The following is an 18,309-nucleotide window of genomic DNA, read 5'->3' as shown; positions in this document are numbered from 1 at the left end:
AAGTACTTACACAACCGAAAAAAGTAAGCCCTATTTCACCACATCCGTATTTCTTTATTTTTTTGGAAAACATTATTAAATAATTATATTAGAGCGAAGCTTAGTTAATAACAAAGTGACTTTCAGTGAAAAAATATCAAATACTGTACTGCAAAAACATAAAATATTGCAAGACAATTTGTCTGAGCGTTGACAAGTTTATTAAGAACTCCATATTTTTTTGGTGACTGTTCACCTTGTCGACAATTTCTTCAATTAACTTGCAAATAATCTAGTCGGTGGAGCACCAGTTATGGTTTTCTGATCCGTTGGACTAGAGGTTACGAAGGATTAGTCATTTCGTAGTTCCATGAGCTCATAATTCCCTGAAAAAGTGATTTTATTTGTAGGTGGCGAAAAAGTACTGACTCTACCCTAATAGGAGAGCATCGATAATTGTACACACGGCTCTTCGTTATCCGGCACTTCGTTATCCGGGTGACAGCTGCCAAACGCTGGCGGTTGATGTATTCAAAACGATTTTTTTAACGAAACATGCAGTTTGTCCAGAGTGAATTAATGTATTATTTTCATTTTATCAAAGTTTTTGACACACAATCATGCTACAAAATGAAACATAAACACACCACAAAGAAAATTCTTTTGTTTTTCGACAGAAAACAAATTCCCACAGCAGAAAATAGTAAAAAACGTTGACCAGATTCAAAAAACCAAAATGTCATTTTGTCCCTAAGTCAGCCGGATAACGAAGAGTCGAGTGTATAGTAAAATTTGCAACGATTATCGTAGCAAGCAAAGTTGACCAGTAAGCAAGTTGAATTTTAGTATAGTTGAAAAAAGTTGAATTTTTCTCCAATTCTATTGAAATTACACAAAATAAAAGAAGAAGAATGAATTCAACGAATTCAACCGAGTAGGTAAAGTGCCCTCAAGTCGACCGGTTCCACAATTCGATCGGTAGAGTTTTTTACAGTAGACTCTCGTTAATTCGGATCCTTTAACATCGAGCTACTTTTTAATACGGGCAGCAGTTAAATTAAAAAAAAGTTTGTTGATATTTTTCAAGTTCGATTACGAATATTGAATGAAGCAAATTTGCTCAAATTTACCATGTTTTGTCTCAGTTGTGATGGGATTTTGCATTACAAAGGGGCTTTCATGAAATTTAGAATTAATATGAGTATGTAAATTTAATATGAGTATGCAGGTAAACAAAAGATCGTTGCATTTCAAACAATGTGATGCCCGAATATCTCTCTAGTTCGGGTGACATTTCGGTCCCAAATGCCCGAATTTGAGAGTCTACTGTTGTAATCAATTTATTTATATTTTCACTAATATTTGGCGTATGATCTAACATTAATAGGTCAATTATTCCATAAATAAATACGAATCAATGTCAATTTTATAGAAATTCACCCAGGAGCCTCTCGACATTTCATTTTTCCATACGTTTTTGCATAGAGATACTGAGACTATTGGCAAGTTTTTTTCCTAAAGAGAATTAACTTATTGAAAAATTACGACGACATGATATGATATTCTGGGACATTTTTTTAAATATTTAGAATTGATATTATCCAGTCTTTGTGGATAATTATAAACTATAAGAATGTTTTGACAATGTGACGTACACCGGGACGTACACTAACTGAAAAAATGGGATAATTTCGCAATTAACATAACATCAGTCTCGTGTTTACATTTTCTAATTTGGTGCATGGAAAGAAAAATATTATTTTCTGTAGTTTCAATGAATAAAAGGTAATGCAAAAGTGAGTTTCAAGTGTCTTAGCTCTAAAAGACAATGTGAGCTTGAGTGTGTATTTCGTGGTGGTCCAAAAAAATGAATGAAAAACCACTGAAGAAGCTCCACTCAATTTTTTGCATGAGATCACGGCAAGAACTCTCCACTAAAAGATTTCTTAAGCTCAAAGATTCTTGTGACTCTTTACAAACCAGGGAGATGAAATTAAAGTCACTGGAACTTTCACAAAAACAACGATGCATTTCTCCATACTACGGTTTGACACCGTAATTGGGGTAAATCTTATGATCTTGAATTTTGTGAAGCAAATATAGTGAAGTATCTGACTAGTGAAGACATCAATCACTATCAGTTTATGGGCCTTTTACTTCGTCAAGAGAAGTCTGGCGTTAGATTTTTTTGGCGGGGAGGTGAAAAATGTCAGAGAAAATACAAAGCAAAGAAGACATCAATGTTTCATCAAGAAAAGCTTGACCATGGGGCTCATTCACAGGGAGAAAAATACCAGAGGAACCAGAGGAAGTACAATTCAGTGGAGTTTTGAATATAATGATGTGGAGAGATCAAGGTACAGTGAAATCAAGAGATTTTCTGGCAATGTTTCATCTACTTCATTGAGATGGAAAATTTTACTCATGAAAGTCTTCAAGTTTTTGAGACATATCGTCGGTTGCCTCAGCAACTGTGCTAACTGCATTTGCTTTGTGTCACCATTCGTTATAAGCAACGCCATCGCTGCGCGGCGTTTGCAATGAATGCAGACACAAAGCAGATGAAGTTAGCACAGTTGCTGAAGCAACCGACGATATTATAATCCGCAAGTTAATTGCCAGATTTCAAAATTTTGTGGTATAGCTTTAGAATATGACAATTCACGGATAACGTTTTCAGACATTTGCTATTACACCAAATTTCCTGATAATATAAATCTGCGAAGCTTGGCTTACTCCAATCTTCCATTCAAGAATAAACGTCTTTGGTTTTATAAAGGATCCTCCTTTTGTGTATCACGAGGGATTGGTCAAAATAGGTATCAAGACCTAAGATTTTGGTAAGGAGAGAAACAAAAAAAACTTTTTATATTACTTACTTTTCATTTTTCATTTAAATAATAATAATAATATAATAATAATAATAATAATAATTTATTCAAACTCTACATATCCCACCCTCCCATGCGTCTGCCGCCGTCTTAGCGTTGATGACCAGCCTCCGAAGCCAATCGGCAGAAATGCTTCTTCATTGGCTGTGTAATCTTTCAAATATTTGATGTTACAAAATTCATTTTAAATATTACAATGGCAGAAACCTAGCGCAAAGGCACAAGGATGTAGAGTGCGTTTTTTTTTTGTAGAGTTAGCGCATAGCCAAAAGCTGTTCGCGCTCTCTAAATGGAGATGTGATCTCCGAGAAGTTAAAAAAAAAAAAAATTTAGAGATAGATAATTAGATAAAATAAAATGCAAAGAAAAATTTAAAAAAAAAAGCAAGGCTAAACCATATCTCTTTTATTATTAATTGGCGTCATTGAAATTGAAATCCGAACGGACCCCCGCCAGACGGAGCCCCAAACAAGTAACGGCAGGCGACTTCAAACCAGACAAAGAACGACGCCCCCCCGGACATCCCCCCACCCTCACAGACCACGCCCCGGCACCTGAGCGTCCCTCCCCCAGAGAGTCGCGGGTCCGCTCATCACATTAGGAGGAAAAAGAGAAAAACCAGTTAAGCTGGAAAAAAGAAACCTCAAAAAACAGAACCGCGCAAACCCAGGGAGAACGGTCAGACTCCTGGGGCGCCCGGCACCGCTCAACCCTTCAGGCGGCCCCGCAAGGATAAAAGGCGGAAAGACACACGGGCGACGCCGAGCCATACCAAGTCAAAAGCCCCCAAACCGCCGACGGGAGCGGTCCGTATAAACGGGAGACCATTCGGAAAAAGAAATCAGCCAAACAAGCCTCATTAAGCTTCTGATATGTCAAAAAAAAAAGAAGGAAACACTCCATTAGTAAAAAAAAAAAGAAACAAATAGATTAATAAAAAATAGCAATAATAATAATAATCTAAACATTACAAAAGAAAAGAAAAAAATAGAAAAAGGTTATTTGGAAAAGTGAACCTCTTAGACACTCAAATGGTACAGAGAATAGACATAAAGAAGAACAAGAAACATCGCCTCAACAAGTGTATACATGGCCATCGAATCTTGAGCATAGCACCCCCAGTAGTTTACGTCTATCAAAATCTCGTACACGAGATTTGATTGCACCCATAGACAGAGGTATACCTTCTCTATATAAATTATTTATAGTTATGGGAGACTTAAAATTTAGGGATCTCTTGAACCACTCATATCTAGGTCTAGGAACGGGTACTAAATCGCCTGATCTTGAGATGTCATTAGCTAGAAGGAAGGAATTTAAATTATTATATGTTATATTAAATATGTTATATTAAATGTTAGTTGAAAAGTATTTCCAAAATTACTGAAATTTAAAAATAGTTTCACTCAGTGAATTTTTCGCATGCGATAATTATCGCATGATATTGACAACTTTGAAAGGTCTGCGGAACAGTCCATCGGATTTTAGTACTGAGTCATCTGCAAATTTTTAATTTCTTCCAATTTTCCCGTAAAAAGCTGTGAAAATGCTCTTTTCACGCTTTCTTCGACCAATGGTTGGGCTCTCCAGGGCATCCTTAATCACTCAATCACGCACCAAGACACACTTCCGAAGTGGTGCCCTCAAACCTTGCCCAGAAACTGTGCCATTCGGGCTTGTAGGCATTTTCTGCACTGTGATTCCAGGTGAGTTCCTTCTCTTGAGAGACACTCCCAGAAGAATTCCCTGACAACAACTCTATTGTGTTCTCAGGTCTCCTGATTGGTGCTGCAATTAGCAAGAATGTGGCAAATTTCCTAGAAGAAAATGAGCTGTTTGTTCCGGATGATGAGGAAGATGATTAGACAGTGTCCGCATATTTACCTCCAACTTCTATAAATAAATCTCCGGATAATTTTAACGCCAAAAACTTATTTATTGCTATTTATTCTGTGAAAATTAAATAGTCTGTGCGTACTGGACTTTCGTTGCTCTTCTCTTTTTTTTTTAAATATAGTAAAAATGATGATCTTAGAAATTGTTAAATATTTTAAACAATACCATTGCACATGTTAGTTCAATAAAATATTAATGAAAATGATAATATTTACGAGGCAATCAATCTTATTCCGGAGGCTTCTTGTGCTCACTCCATCCATGGAAGCATTTGGTGAATCTCTTGGATTCTTTGTTCTTGAGTGTGAGGAAGAGTTTTCTGGACCTATCGGGCTGCTTGATTCTCATATGCTGGATATAAACCTTTTTTTTTGGGAAGAAAAGCATCAGGAACTGTCCTCAGCGATTAAAAAATCGAGTTTCCTTACCTGAGCAGATTTGTATGCCAACTTAATTTCCACTTCACTGCATCTGGCTCCCAGCCAAAGAAATACTTGCTCTCCATTGTCCAGGATCATGATGTCATCATCAGCCAAATCATCCTGACAAAAGTCCGAACATTTTTCAGCCACTGTGAAGTATCCCTTTTCATTGGAACATCGGAAGAGTCTCGTGTACTCCATAAATGTAGCATCTGTGTCATAGGGCTTCCTTCCACCCAGAGCCACCCAGAAGAAATTCTCCGGCTCCTCTCCTTCATTCAACACTTGAAGGCTCACCCAGGGATTATTGAAGATATCCTCAGCAATGTCCTGAATCAACTTAGCCTCCTCTGGAGCAGCTTTAGATCCAATCCAGGCATAGACAATTCCACTTTCAGACTCATCTTCCGTCTCAAATGGCACATAGAGGATGTAACTAGAATACGAAAAATAAATAAGACGAAATCCTTTACTTAAGATTAGACAGATTTTGTTTTTTTACTTAAATGGAAAAAATCAGGATCGATTTTAATTAGTTTAAAATCCAAAGGATTGGCAGGGTTTTGTAACAAAAATTATTTTGTAGAGGCGGTAGAGGTTATATTGGAATTTAAGGTTATGTTATGTATGACATAACCATAAAATTGGGAGTTTAGTTTATAAGCAGAAATTTTCTTCTTTAATTCCAAAATCTTAAAATTCTTTATTTTAGAATCCAACTTAGAAAACTTAGAATGTAGAAATATTATAAATAGTCAAAATCTGATAGGTTATTGAGGTTAGAAGTTGATTATTTAATATTGATAGAATTTTTTTAGGTCATTGTTTTTCGTTTTCTCTAAATTTTTCATAAAAATGTAAAGACTTTCAGGCAAAATTTCCCTAAAGGGTGGATACTATACGCGATACTATCACATATATTTATGTCACGCATTATTGCGGTTGAGGTTAGATGTAAGACATTTTACTGATTTTGTTTATCCAGTTTATTTTTTTATTGTTGATTTTCGGTCAAAAAAGCATCTCGTCCTTAAAGGGTTAAGCTTATATAACATAACCTAAAACTATAGAAATTACCCTATAGATCGAGCAGGCGAATGAAATCAAAGATTAGAAACTGAGGTTATGTCTGACCTAACCTAAAATATTTCCAACGTAGTAATGAAAGTAATTTGCTAACCACTCATGATTCTTGTTTTCAGCGAATTACATACTTTACAATTCTGAAAGCTAGAGACAGAAGAAGCTAGAGTGAAAAAAATTGTCATTGCCGTAAAATTAGCCTTGTAGAGTCTCTCAAATCTTAATCTCTCAAATTCTAACGACGCGACGTTTGGATTCAAAATGTCAATTGTGGGGTTATGTTAAAAAATTCGTATCCTGGATGAATGAAAATTATATTTATGTGCTATTTATTTATAATAGAATAAAATTAGCGTAGGTCTACTGGAATATCAAATTTGCTTTATCCAATATGAAAATTATGCCCATATTTCAGGTTATGTTATGACTAACCTAAAAAAGCAAAGCCTAAGGTCAGGACTTTACAGAAGTCTGCCTAGAATGAGTTTTTACCAGCGAATTTATGTAAAGAATAAGTAAATTGGTAAAAGACAGGATCCAAAGATGGTTGTTAAAATTTGTTGGGAATTACATAACCTATTTAAAAGAACTTTGGTAGCTAATAAAATATTAAAATAAATATCTAGTGAAGCAATTATTACAATCATTTTTGTGTTCATTTCTAAACATGTAAACATAAAATACGATACGATACAAAATACATTTTTTGGGAGAATTCGCAAGATTTCCAAATGAGATTATGTTCATCATAACCTCACATTAGAAGAGTAATGCCCTAGACACATTTACGACTTAAGCCGAGAGAAGACTTAATGGAAAATGATGGAAATGTAGTTTAACCATTATTTCTAATATAATTACGCTAAGCCGTCTCTCGGCTAATCCTTAGGTCTGTCAAGGCCCTAATCTTTTACTGCTCGAACTCCACAGAGAGAGCAGTTTGTATAATCTCTCGATTTTTCCACCTTCCACCACCCGAAGACTACTTTTCTCAACAAATCTTCGCATTTCAGACGATTTCTGAGAAATGTCTTCACGCTCTTTGTCCGTCTGATCCGTCCTGCTGTCGAAAGCTCCAGAAACCAAACGGTCTAGAAAGCTCTCGAAAGCTCTAGAAACCAAAGATATAGAAAGTTGGGACTTTCGGGGGACCCTCCATAAGTCAATCCAAGGTTCGTAACATGCCCCTTTTTTTCGGGATTGCTCGAAAACGCATCGAGCGATTTTTCTAATTTTTGGACATATTCCAGGCCGACATTTGGTCCTCTGGTCCTCATAAGAAAATACCGTTGAATCAATCCTAATAACGATTTTTCAAGGTCAAAGGTTAAAAAGGCTCTATAGAGATCGTGTTTCTCATCCAAATGAGGTCATATTTGGGCTCGTTGGAAAGGTCTTGGAATTTATGATAAGACTGAATCGATTCCAATCGGTTATGAACTAGTTCATAATCGATAACAAATTTTTATACGAAATTTAATTAAATTTGGTGTATTTTGAGAAATAATCCGAGACGTATTTTGGAAAATATTTTGAATGATTTATAAATCCGTTCAAATCGGTTGTGAACCGGTAATGAACCGGTTATGTATCGATATGTAATTTTTTATCAGAATATCAATTTTCATTACAGTGAGTAGACTCTCTCTCAATCGGGAATATGGGGCAAAATGTCATCCGGTTTATCGATAGATTTGGGCGTCAAAGCCTTTGTAAATTCCACAAAAAGCGCTCATTTATAAAGAATCACGATAAAATAGGAAGAACTACAGCGAATTTGAGCGAATTAACTTCATAATTAAACGTGAAAATTGTCAACAAAATTATTCGCCCGATTGAAAAAGAGCCGATTGAGAGTCTACTGCCCGTCAAATAATATCTGCAGATATCTTTAAGATTTCTGTAGAGAAAATCTACACCTTTACAGAATATCTGCAGATAAATTCTGTAGATATTCTTACGAATTTTATTTGGGCTTGGGACAAAATTCGTCAGAATATTTCGGCAGATTTTCTGACGAATCTCTGACGAATTTCTGTAGATATTCTGTAGATTTTTTCTACATTCCAGACTTTCCAGACAAGATGTGTCAGAAGAGATGGAAAAATTTTTCACTGAAGTTTGCAAAATTCTATAGAGTTATTCTTAGTGATATCACGGTGTTTATATAAAATAAAGAATTCTGCGACGCCGTGTTACAAGTAGAGAAAAGTGAAGTGAAAACTTTAAACAGAGTGTCGACCAAAATTTCGTGTTTTTGTATCATTCGATTGGCGATTTTTAAGAAATTAGTTTTTTTGCTCGCATCTTTTTAGATATCTAAAATGTGTACTCGGTAATGCTTGTTAAGCAGAGCATACCATTTTCTTTATAACTTCTACAGTTTCTTCATAAATCAACAATATTTTTGTGAAGTAATGGAGGTTATGCAGATTTTCTAGGGAGAAATTCTGCCGAGAATCTGCAGATTTTCTCTGAATGTACTAGAATATACCGTTAAAATTCAAAAAAACCTCCGAGTAAAATCGGCAGGTAGAGCAATGATTTGACGGGTGTACTTTTAATCTGGCAACTCATTGGCATGCAAGTATCAGAAGAAAACTCGATAGATGGCGCTGTTCCCCATAGGAACAGTCTGGAAAACTGTTCCCAATTTTTATTTTTAAGCTTTTATGCGTTGAACCAATTTTTTCTCAATGGAAATGGCCCATTAGAAAGAAAAATTGGGATCCTTTTTTAATGTAATTTATGAATCAGTTTAAATCGTTTAAGAACCGGTAAACGGTAAATGATGCGAAAGTACTTTTGAAGTACAGCATCTAAGTCACGAGTTCGAACACTTCGCAAAGCCTGCCACTCCTTTTTGTAGTAATCAGAGTAATAGAGCCCCAATCCGCAAAAATTAAACTGACTCAAAAATGACTGGTTTTTGGTGTACAAAAAATGGTCAAAAAAATTACTCCTAATTGGAATCTTAAAAATTAGTCATATTCGCGTCGTATTTTGGTCACAGCATTACTCTAGATCTAGATTGAATTAGTAATATTATCGTTATTTTACGGTTCTAAAGTTTACTCTGCCATGCAGTAACAAAAGCGACTCCATACGACGGTCTTTTTGCGTGAGGGGAAGATTTTTTATAGGGACACTGTAAGTCGCCGTCATATTTTAGTCGTGAGCGAGTAATCTCAGAGTTATTATGACGCCAAATGACTTCCGTAATTACCGTCATATAATTCCCCACTTTCCGTCATTCGACTCTCTAACGACCGTCATAGGACCCGATTTTGGAATCCAGAATACATACATCCAACGGTAATCTTACTTAAAATTGCTACTTGGGATCATTATTCACTTACCAAAAGGCAGAATTCAAATAGGATGCATCCGGTCGGATTTGAATGAGCCTAGTGCAGAGAGCACTTCCATTGGAGCGCAAATGGTAAAATCTCACAGCTGCCTTCCCATCCGGCGTCACCTGTTTCTGCTTCCGCCTCCCATGGTGAATGATGAACTTCCGCTTGAAATGTGCCATGAACTTTAGGTTCTCCTGCTGCTGATGTATTCGCACCACTTCTAGCTCTTCGCCAAACATGGCCTTGAACTTCTTCTGGAGCGTGAAGGTAAATGTCAACCAACCCATATTTCCTGCATTTCGACCCTGCCAGAAGTACACTACACACTGAATCTCATCTTCTGGCGGTGGAACATTGTCTCCTGTGGCATCTTCGTCCTCCTCACCGGGAACACAGTAGCGACAGAGGAAGACATAGCATTCTTCGGTGTAAAAGTGTCCTAGCTCCTCCTCGGGCAATCGGACAAATTTCTTATTTTCCAGGACGAAGGATTCCATGGCTTCTAAATCATAATTCCAATCCTCTTCTAGTTGCGTGGCTTCGGTGATGGTCATGGCAGCTTGACGTGGCATAAAGAGAGCAGCTAAATCTGCCTTGGTATCTTGCTTTTTGGCCCATTTGGTTAAATCGGCTCCTGTTTTGGCCACAGATTGTGCTGTTCGTGTAAAGTCCACTGCAATTATTTCATCCCAACCGATGAATTTCGACTTGAAGATTTGAGTTTCCGTCCCTTCCTGGACACGCGTCACGAGCGCATGATCAGGCCGGCAGATCATACTGAAGAGTTCCTGGGAGAGTTTAATGGCAGCCGCCCGGACGAGTCTTGTGGACTTTTTGCCAAACCACACAAAAAGATCCCCATAGCAGTCTAGGATGTAGACATTTTTGCTCTGGAGGAGTGTGTGGACTAGCTTTTGATCCGGAATCTCTACTTGAGGCAATTCCAGGTATCCCATTCCCAGCTGTACTTGGTACAATCTGGCGAGTTTTGGGGTAAAATCCTCCTCAACGTGCTCGAGGATTTTTTTTGGTGGTCTTATGCCATCTTCACATTGCAGAGTCTTCCAGAAATCTGGGTTTTCCTCTCCCTGGAGCTCAACGGATATCTCCGCACGATTTTTCCTCTCATTCTTATTCACCTTCTCCGCCAGGAGTCTCGCCTTGGATTTCAGGGTATTCTTGGACTTTCTACCATGCCAGATGAAAATCCTCAATCCTGTGTCCAGGAAAAAGACATACCTGGGATCTAGTGAATCAAATTCAATGGCAACTGGCTCGAGGTGAATTGAAGCTCCGGCTGCATGAACCCTATACATTCTTGTGATATAGACAACATCCTCAATTGTGAAGAATCCCGTGGATGTCCTTCCGCCCTCAATGTACGATATCTCCGTGTCAAATAGAGCGAGGAATTCTTCAGATTCATCAGCTTGCTCCTCTCTCACTGTCCTGCATCGGGCTCCAAGGTAATTTCGCAAATTAACTGCATGAATTGCCGCACATGCTTTCTTGTCCAGGGGCGCATGATTCCCAATCCAGAAGTAGATTTCCCACGTCAATTGACCCACATCATCCAGGCATGTTTTGAGGACAATATAGCAATCTCCTTCGTAGAATTTCCCATGAGCAATCTCCTCAATTTTATTGGGAAGAAAATTCTCAATTTCCCAAATTGTCAGCCCGGGAATTTGACCATCTTCATCCTCAAAGAATTCCGAATAGTCCAACGGAGGCTTTTCCAGGCTCTCATCCCAGCGTTTTGGCTTCACACTCTCCACCTTTTCATCCTCCCAATTCTTGGCATTCTTCTCATCTGCAATATCCTTCATGCCCTTGAGCACCTTGGCTGAGTCCGCCTGGCCAACTTCGGGCCTTGCTCCGCGTCTCAGGCGCAACTTCCGGGCAATTGGATCCTTGCTACTTGTGCCACTTGACTGAACTGCCGGCGGAACTGTAGCTCCTGCCAGTCTCAGTTGATGCTGCAGAGAAAAATCAATGTTGTAAAATTCAATTCCCGCCCCCTTTTGCATCTCCATGGGCTTTGGGGGCATTATGAGGTCAGGATTATTCCGCAGATCCAACTGATCGAGGTCAGAACAGAGGTAAATGGCATCTGGCAGAGTGATTAATTTATTGGAGCTTAGATTGAGCTTTTTCAGTGAGCCACACCGACAGAGACCCTCAGGAATCATCTCTAGGAGATTATTTGACGCCGAGAACACCTCCAGGCAACTCAATTTCCCAATTCCCGACGGAATCCCATCGAAATCCAGCTGATTGTCATTCAGGAAGAGCCGACGCAGCTGCGAAAGTTTGACTAGAGTCGCAGGAAGGGCTTTTAGCTGATTCCGGGAAAGATTGAGCGTCTCTAACTTCGTCCAGGAATCTATACTCGTGGACAATTCACTAATCTCATTCTCACTGAGGTTCAGTCGCCGAAGATTTGGCAAATTGTAGAGGCAATCTGGCACACGAGCCAGATTATTCTGCGCTAAATCCAATTCAGCCAGATTGGCCAAGCTATCGAGGGACGTTGGGAAGTTCTGAAGGTTTCTCTGGGTATTTCTCATATGCAGCACCTCGAGATTCTGCAGTGAGGGCAGTTGACGCAGCTGAAACACTTCCAAGGGATTGTCACTGAGAATAAGTGTCTGGAGGTTTGCCAGTCGCCTGGTCTGGGGCGGAAGGGTCTCCAAGTTATTGTGTGAGACATCCAGAAAGAGCAAATCCGTCAAATGGATAAATAATGCCGTGGGAATGCTATCAATTCTGATAGGAAACACCATCATTAACCAATGACATCATCCCCTGAAAAATCTCCCAAAAAAAAATATACTCACTGATTGTGGCTCAAATTGAGAACTAGCAAATTCTTTGCCTTTTCTAAGCCATCGGGTATCTCCTTGAGTCTGTTGTGGGACAAATCCAGCGTTGTCAATTCCTCCAATTGAAACAATTCAACTGGAATCCCTGAATTCTTCACTTTGTTGTGCCTTAGGTTCAACGAACGCAGTGAATTCAGCTCAGTCAGCTCACCAAAGAGCTTTTCGAGATCATTGTTCTTCAGGGAGAGGTGCTCCTGCAAACAGAAAAGGATCTTGCTAAAAACTTCCTGATTTCGCGAAAATTCTGTCTTCTCTTACCAATTTTGCCAGTTTTCCCATCTCCTCAGCTATTTCCGACAGGCTCGTCTTGTCCAACTTGAGCCATTGAACCCCTGTCATGAGCCGCAGAGCGGCAGGAAACTTCCCATCCTGCAAAAATTTCAAAAATCTCTAAAGTAAAAAAAAAAACAAACATCTGTCAAAGTAACCCCATGACAGCCGCTAAAATTCAGGTCGATTTCTCAAGTTTTTCCCACGATATCAAACAAATTTGTTTTTCAACCCATTCTTTGGAGGTTTAAGCACAAAATAGTAGGGAAATTATCCACAAAATACTTACACTAAAGTCATTTTTTGTGAAATCAACACCGCGAACAAAAGGCAAAACTCCCGTGTTTGCCATTTTTATTTTTAGTACTACCACCAGGGCCGTATTCTCCGTGAGAGTTTGATTTTGTGGGAAAAGTCAACTCTCCGTGTGGAACTCGCCTGTTTGGTATCCACGAAATTTTCAATTGGAAATTTTCTCATAGAAAATCGGGGGGAATTATCGAGTGGTATTCCCGGTGAGAGTTTGATTAATTTACATAGAAAATAAGAAAAAAAATTGAAATACTAGAGTTCCTCAAATTTGAAAATAACGTCAAAAACATTACGGAATTCATGTGAAATTCACTTTCCGTAAATTAAGATAAACAACTTTAGAGAATATATCAATGTAATTTATTGTGAAATAGATGGAATTTGTTGCGGAAGTTAATATAATACGATAATATTGAGGAAACATTAGAGAAAAATGGCACTCCACGCAAAACTTTCTTCACATAACCTCAAATTTTACATTTTGAACTCAACCGTCGTTCAAATTTGAAGAGTTCAAATTTGAGGACCTCGACTGTATCGCATTTTTTTAAGTTTCAAATGGTTTTTTAAATGATTATTTCACTTAATAAATACAATTTCCGTATATTCATAATAAATTTCAATGAAGTTTTTCTTAAAAATAATTGTGCAGGAATTTCGAACTTTTTTCTTATTTGATTTTCATACCAATCATATTTCAAATTGTTCATTAGTATTTATATTCATATATGAAATTAAATAGGTTAATCAAAGATCAAATCATTAAATTCCCACAATCGTTTTCTTATTTACAAGAGCTGAAACAAAACAATATTAAAATAATAAACAATTTGGAAAATGATTGGTATCAAAATCAAATAAGAAAAAAGTTCGAAATTCCTGCACAGTTTTTTTTTTAAAGAAAAAACTTCATTGAAATTTATTTAATAAATACGAAATTGAATTGATTTTCTTACAGTTTACTTGGCCGTGAATTGTTTTAACTAAAGCCGGGGAAAAAAGATCGCATAATTTATAGGGAGTTTATCGGGAAAAGGCTCTTTTTTAGTAAGTTGAAATTGATGGATCTCAAGAACCAACAAAACAAATATTTTAAGCAGCAAAATAATAGCAGTTACTATAAAATTAATAAATGGATAATAATTGAATAAATATTATTAAAAATCGTGTAATTACGTGTTCTTCCTTTAATTAGAAAAAATATATTGAGTGAGATTCTTAATATTCGCATCTATATTATCCTTTTCTATTCGACATACAATCTAAGAAAAATTGTAACTTCTCTATTGAAAAACTATTTACAATGCTTGAAACGCTTTTTTAGGTTAATACAGTCTTCATTTGAGAAAATTCCTTCAAATACTTCATGTAAAATAGAAAATAAAACAGATAATGTGTAGAATTTTCCGCGGAAAACATCAATTTTGAATTTTACTCTTGAGTGATTGTATGTGTACAGTAGAGTCTCTCAAATCTGAATCTCTCAAATTCGAACGCCGTTTGGATTCAAAATGTCAATTGTGAGGTTATGTTAGAAGGTCCGTATTCTAGGTGAATGAAAATCATATTTATGTGCTTCTTCCTGAATGTTTACATACATTATAGTCGTGTAAAATGAAAAGGAAGTATGTTACCACAAAAACTTGCGAGAAAGTACGAGAATTTGATTCAAAGTACAATTTAATCTCACACAAATTTCGTTAGTTTTGAAAAAAATCGTTCGAATTTGGGAGGTGAGAAATGTCAAAAATACCCCCCGAGCGTTCGAATTTAGAAGACTCTACTGTATATCAGTGTCTTATAAATTTAAAATATTCAACTATTTTTCTCAAATTGACTATTGTTCTTATATGTATTCTTATATAGAGATAAAACCGGATTCTGAAAGGAAATAAAATTCTATATCTAATTCTATAAATAATCGAAAAATCAAAAAAATCCTCAAACTGCCATTAAAATAGCGGAAGTGCAAATTGATTATCAAACATTGCGAAAATATCATGAATATTTGTCGAGGTTCTAACGTATTGCTAAAATGTTACAAAAATATTCGTCAAATCCGAAAACAATACCAAATTAGCGACTAAGAAAACTTTTCTTGGCGAAAACTCGTAACCTCTTAACATTTAAAATATGCGTTTTTGCTTGAATGGTTCGAAAAATCACAAGAAATACAAGAAAATGTAAAAATATTGAAAAAATAAATAATAAGAATTGTTGCAGAATAATATTCCAGAGAAAAATAAGGTGAAAATTAACTTTACACATTTTTTTCTTTTCAGAATTCCTGTTGGAATTTTACTTATTATTTTTTTAAGCGCAAATTATAAATGAGAATTTTTAAATTTTGCAGGAAAATATATTGATATGAATCCAATAATCCTTGTCAAATAAATTCCTTAAAAAAGGAAATATCACTGGAAAATGGTTTTTTGTTACAAAAATGTTTGAAAATTCACTTTAGCATTATTTGACAATTTTCAGAAAATTTATACAAAACCACAGGAAAATGAAAAAATCTTTATACATATAAATACGTATTTATAACTGAATTGGTGCAAAAGGTTTTTCTTTTAAGTTTGCTACTGTAGTAAAATCAGTAAAATAGTAAAATATTAAAAAGAAAAATTTGGCATGAAATGCCGTTGCAGTTATTTAAGTGTCGCACTTTTATTCAGCAAGTGAATTCATGTAAAATTAAGTTTTTCCTAATGCTTTATGATCAAATATAATAGTTCTGAGAGGAAAAAAAAATTTTCCATTGCGTGAAAACTCGGATAAACACCGGGTCATATAGGGTCCTATGGCGGCAAGGTAGTATATCACACTGAATTTTCAACAAAGCAATTTTAACTCAAATCATATTCAAAATTTTACGTATTTAGTGTTAAAATCTTCCAAAAAAATAAAAAATATATTAAGATAGAATTCATTATTCATAAAATATTGGAATAAAAATACATAACTTTAATCAATTTATTTATAGTGTCCAATTTTATCCTCAAAGTGTCCAAATTTAAAAACTGGTCAAAATTATGAGCTCTTACCCTATATGACCCTAATGACGTGAAAGAGTTAAGAGGAGTCGCGATGAATAAATAAAAGCTTGTAACAATTTTATTTAATTTTTTATTCATTCATTGAATTTATAATTACTTCAGTATTCATTTTTTTGCGAACAAAAACTGCGCGCGGAATGTCAAAAAACGATTTCCACAAAAAGTTCCACACGAAAATCTCACCTGATTCTCTCCGATATTCGTGGATACGGAGAGCGGGCAGGTGGGAAAAATAGGAGAGAATGTCACGGAGAGCAACTCGCGCAAAATCTTCTCTCACAAAAGTGGAAGACGGGAGTAGCGCAGCGAGTGGTGAGCATTGGAATTAATTTTAGTACAGCCGTCAAATTTTCAAAATTCCTACTGGAGGTGAGTTATTTGTAAACAAAGTGTTTTTTATGGTTTTTTCTCAATTTACCTGGATTTTTTAGGTAGAATCCAATGACTATGGATAGAGGACATCGAGAACTGTATAAATCAAGAGCATGGAGAGAGAGGAGTCCACGGGAGAAGCGAGAAATATTCAAAAATACCAGAGCACAGAAGAGACAGACGCTATTTTGTCAATATCGTGAAATTGATGAGAATGAGATTTTGGAGACACCAGAAGCACCCCAGAAGAGAACCCCCAAACGCACATCGAAGAAGAATAAGACACCATTTGCTGTGAAATTTGCCCGGTGGAAGAAAAAACGGGAGGAGGCAAAAGTCAGGGCGAAGAAGGAGAAGAAGCCCCCGTTCATCCGGTCAGTGCGTCCAGGGAACTTCCCACCGGTCAAGCCCCTCGAGAGACGTGCAAAATTCCGAGCACCAGCCCAAGTGAAACCACTGCAGTTTGCCCAAATCACTGCCAATCCAGTACCCATTGACACAAATTTCAATTTTAACTTTTCATCTGGGGGCCCAATGACGCGCTCCCGGGCAAAGTACAGCCAATTCATCTTTGAATAAAAACATCATTTCACTCTCAATTATTTCTGTTTAATTCTTTTAATTATAAGTATCATCGGTTTTTTTTTTACTCATCTTCTCTATAAATCCCAAACACAAAAATAAAATAAATGCCCACAGAAAATTGTGAACGTAAAAAAAGAAACAAACACAAATTAGCTAAGAAAAAAAAATCTTTCGAATATGAATGATTAATTGGTATATTTTGCTTTATATATTCTTTGTTAGCTCGCTCTCTATGGCAAAAATCATTCATCATGCGCAAAAATTCATACTTTTCTCACTTTTTTTAAGAGGTAAAAATTGAGGCAATTGCAATTCCTCAATTGACCACAAAACAGCGTGTGCACAATTACAAAAAAATAATAATAAATTACATGGTAAAAAGAGGATTTAATTGGGTTTGATTTTCCCCATGCAAGAATTCTATTTCTTCCCTAAAGAGAAAAATTAAAAAATTAAAGAAAAAAATATATCCTTTGCTTCATACGTGAGCAGAGAAAATCAATTTGTTCTTTAACATCAAACTCCTCAATTACAGTGATTACATTCTAGTTTTTTTCTTTTTTCATCTATTTTCAACGCTCATTCACATTACCTTCAGTTGTTACATAGTATAATTTCATTCATTTTACAGCAATATTATTTTTTTTTATGATAAAAGGTGGTTTTGAGACCATTTAGAAATTTAAAGATAATTTAATAATTTTTTCAATACATTTTTTTAATATAGCGCATAATTTATAGTTGAATCAAAAAATTATTATTCTACTTTTCATTTTTTTTCCGATACTTTCAGAGTGTCGACAAAGACAATTCTTTTCTCTGTCCACTCTGGTCGTCACAAATATTTATTTATATATTATAAATTTTTCTTTCTTCACAAATTGGTGAAAAAAAATGATCAAAATTTTTTGTTTTTATTTAGAGCGTGAAGACTTCTAATAATGATTATTATACTTCAGCAAATTTTCCCAATTGGTTGAAGATATATAAGAATTTCTACATTGTTCCTCAAGTATCTCCTGCATGATTTTTATTTACTTAATTCTTTTTTTTCTCTCACATTTCTCTTCTTCATTTTTTTTCTCAATTAATTGTAGGAAAGCGCTTGGGCCACACCGTTGACAGTCTTTGATTTCAGGACGTCGTTCTCATACGACATTACAGTTTCCTTGCCATTCTCGTATATCCTATTTCACAAA

The 18,309-nt window shown here is 36.1% G+C and overlaps 3 protein-coding genes across 8 annotated transcripts in view; 1 reads left to right on the top strand and 2 right to left on the bottom strand.

Annotated features, from left to right (window-relative positions):
• The first annotated feature begins 4,318 nt into the window (after nucleotides 1-4,318).
• Nucleotides 4,319-4,974, top strand: LOC129799687 (essential MCU regulator, mitochondrial-like). Its single transcript, XM_055843823.1, has 2 exons — nucleotides 4,319-4,576; nucleotides 4,644-4,974. Exons 1-2 carry the CDS (start codon nucleotides 4,417-4,419, stop codon nucleotides 4,733-4,735), a joined length of 252 nt encoding a protein of 83 aa, XP_055699798.1. The 5' UTR covers nucleotides 4,319-4,416; the 3' UTR covers nucleotides 4,736-4,974.
• Nucleotides 4,786-13,152, bottom strand: LOC129799679 (protein flightless-1). The gene is made up of 6 exons (XM_055843812.1): nucleotides 13,072-13,152; nucleotides 12,771-12,881; nucleotides 12,468-12,706; nucleotides 9,631-12,396; nucleotides 5,195-5,624; nucleotides 4,786-5,129 (listed from the first exon to the last, which is right to left on the bottom strand). Exons 1-6 carry the CDS (start codon nucleotides 13,132-13,134, stop codon nucleotides 4,995-4,997), a joined length of 3,744 nt encoding a protein of 1,247 aa, XP_055699787.1. The 5' UTR covers nucleotides 13,135-13,152; the 3' UTR covers nucleotides 4,786-4,994.
• A 3,960-nt stretch (nucleotides 13,153-17,112) lies between these two features.
• Nucleotides 17,113-18,309, bottom strand: part of LOC129799653 (dnaJ homolog subfamily B member 6) — a 70,927-nt gene continuing 69,730 nt past the window's right edge. For all 6 annotated transcript variants that reach the window (XM_055843784.1, XM_055843739.1, XM_055843759.1 and 3 more), the window contains one exon: nucleotides 17,113-18,297. In XM_055843784.1, the coding sequence (XP_055699759.1) occupies nucleotides 18,198-18,297 (100 nt within the window). In that variant the 3' untranslated portion in view covers nucleotides 17,113-18,197. The remainder of the gene's footprint in view (nucleotides 18,298-18,309) is intronic.

Source organism: Phlebotomus papatasi, chromosome 1, assembly GCF_024763615.1.
Source record: "Phlebotomus papatasi isolate M1 chromosome 1, Ppap_2.1, whole genome shotgun sequence".
Classification (NCBI taxonomy): Eukaryota; Metazoa; Arthropoda; class Insecta; order Diptera; family Psychodidae; genus Phlebotomus; species Phlebotomus papatasi.
The sequence above is the reverse complement of the archived record's forward strand: the minus strand, read 5'-3'. Positions and strand labels throughout refer to the sequence as shown.